This window comes from Pteropus alecto, unplaced genomic scaffold (assembly GCF_000325575.1).
Source record: "Pteropus alecto unplaced genomic scaffold, ASM32557v1 scaffold189, whole genome shotgun sequence".
NCBI classification, from domain to species: domain Eukaryota; kingdom Metazoa; phylum Chordata; class Mammalia; order Chiroptera; family Pteropodidae; genus Pteropus; species Pteropus alecto.
In genome coordinates this window covers 4170146-4171138 of record NW_006442117.1, presented here as the reverse complement: position 1 = coordinate 4171138, position 993 = coordinate 4170146, and the positions used below count along the sequence as shown (strand labels likewise).

The 993-nt window shown below is 47.4% G+C and overlaps 1 protein-coding gene across 1 annotated transcript in view; it reads right to left on the bottom strand.

Annotated features, from left to right (window-relative positions):
* Positions 1-993, bottom strand: part of RYR2 (ryanodine receptor 2) — a 561319-nt gene that overhangs the window by 82797 nt on the left and 477529 nt on the right. The window contains 1 exon segment of the mRNA XM_025039067.1: positions 345-448. Within this exon segment, the coding sequence (XP_024894835.1) occupies positions 345-448 (104 nt within the window).

Sequence of the window (993 nt, the reverse complement as noted above, 5' to 3'; positions counted from 1 at the left end):
GTCACGACCGCCCGCGGCACTCGGGGCAGACTGTGTCTCCATACACTTTGGGGACTGGAATTTGCTTTGAGCTGTTTTCTTTATAAAGGCTGCCTGTGATCGACATAAAATCACTTGATAAGAAGACTCGGAATCGACTAAGTTAGCTAATTGTAACGTCGTTAAGAAAAACGAGAGTAGATAGTAAAGCCCGGATCTCAGGGAATAATGGTCCATGTGCCAGACTAGTCGCATCTCCGAGACTCCGTCTCCTAACGAGAACAGGATGAGACGGCCACACGGCCACACGGACACGTGACACGACTCTCGGACATGGGTTCCTCTATCTGTCCTCCCAGCAATACCATTTCTCCGTCAGAGCCGTCCGACTGAACAGAAGGATCAGCTGGTGCAGAGGGTCGACCGTCTTGGCGCCTTCCTCTTCCTCTGCAGGCTCCGCTCCAGGTTTCTGCCAAAGTCAAGCGCACAAAATCCCACATTTCAATGAAATGTTCGCCCAGAGCCGGGCGCGAAGCAAGAGTTAGAAACAATGATAAACGGAAAGCTCTTTTCTCCAGTTGTGACGGGGTGTGTGTGAGTGTGTGCGAGAGCTGTGAGTGTGTGAGTGCTGTGTATTTGTGCTTGTGTGTAAATGTGTGACTGCGTGTGTGTGTATGCCTGTGTGTGTGTGTGTTGTGCATGTATGTTTGTGTCTGTGTGAGTGCGTGTGTGCCTGTGTGCTTGTGTGTGTCTGTGTCACATTACAATGCAAAGCTACGCAGCTTTAAAAAGATATTTATTAACTGGACCGGAAACACTACTGGGTGAGGATGACTTCCATCATGTCCCAGTTCTGAATGCTATTCCTATAAACAGATTTGTAACTATCTAAAAGTATATTTGCTGCACAGGTTTCCGCTTTAGGGAAGGCTCATGACAAAGATATTTGCAAGAAAATGCTAAGTCACTCCAAGTACAAAAATTTCGTTCACACGGCCGTTCAAATTGATTATC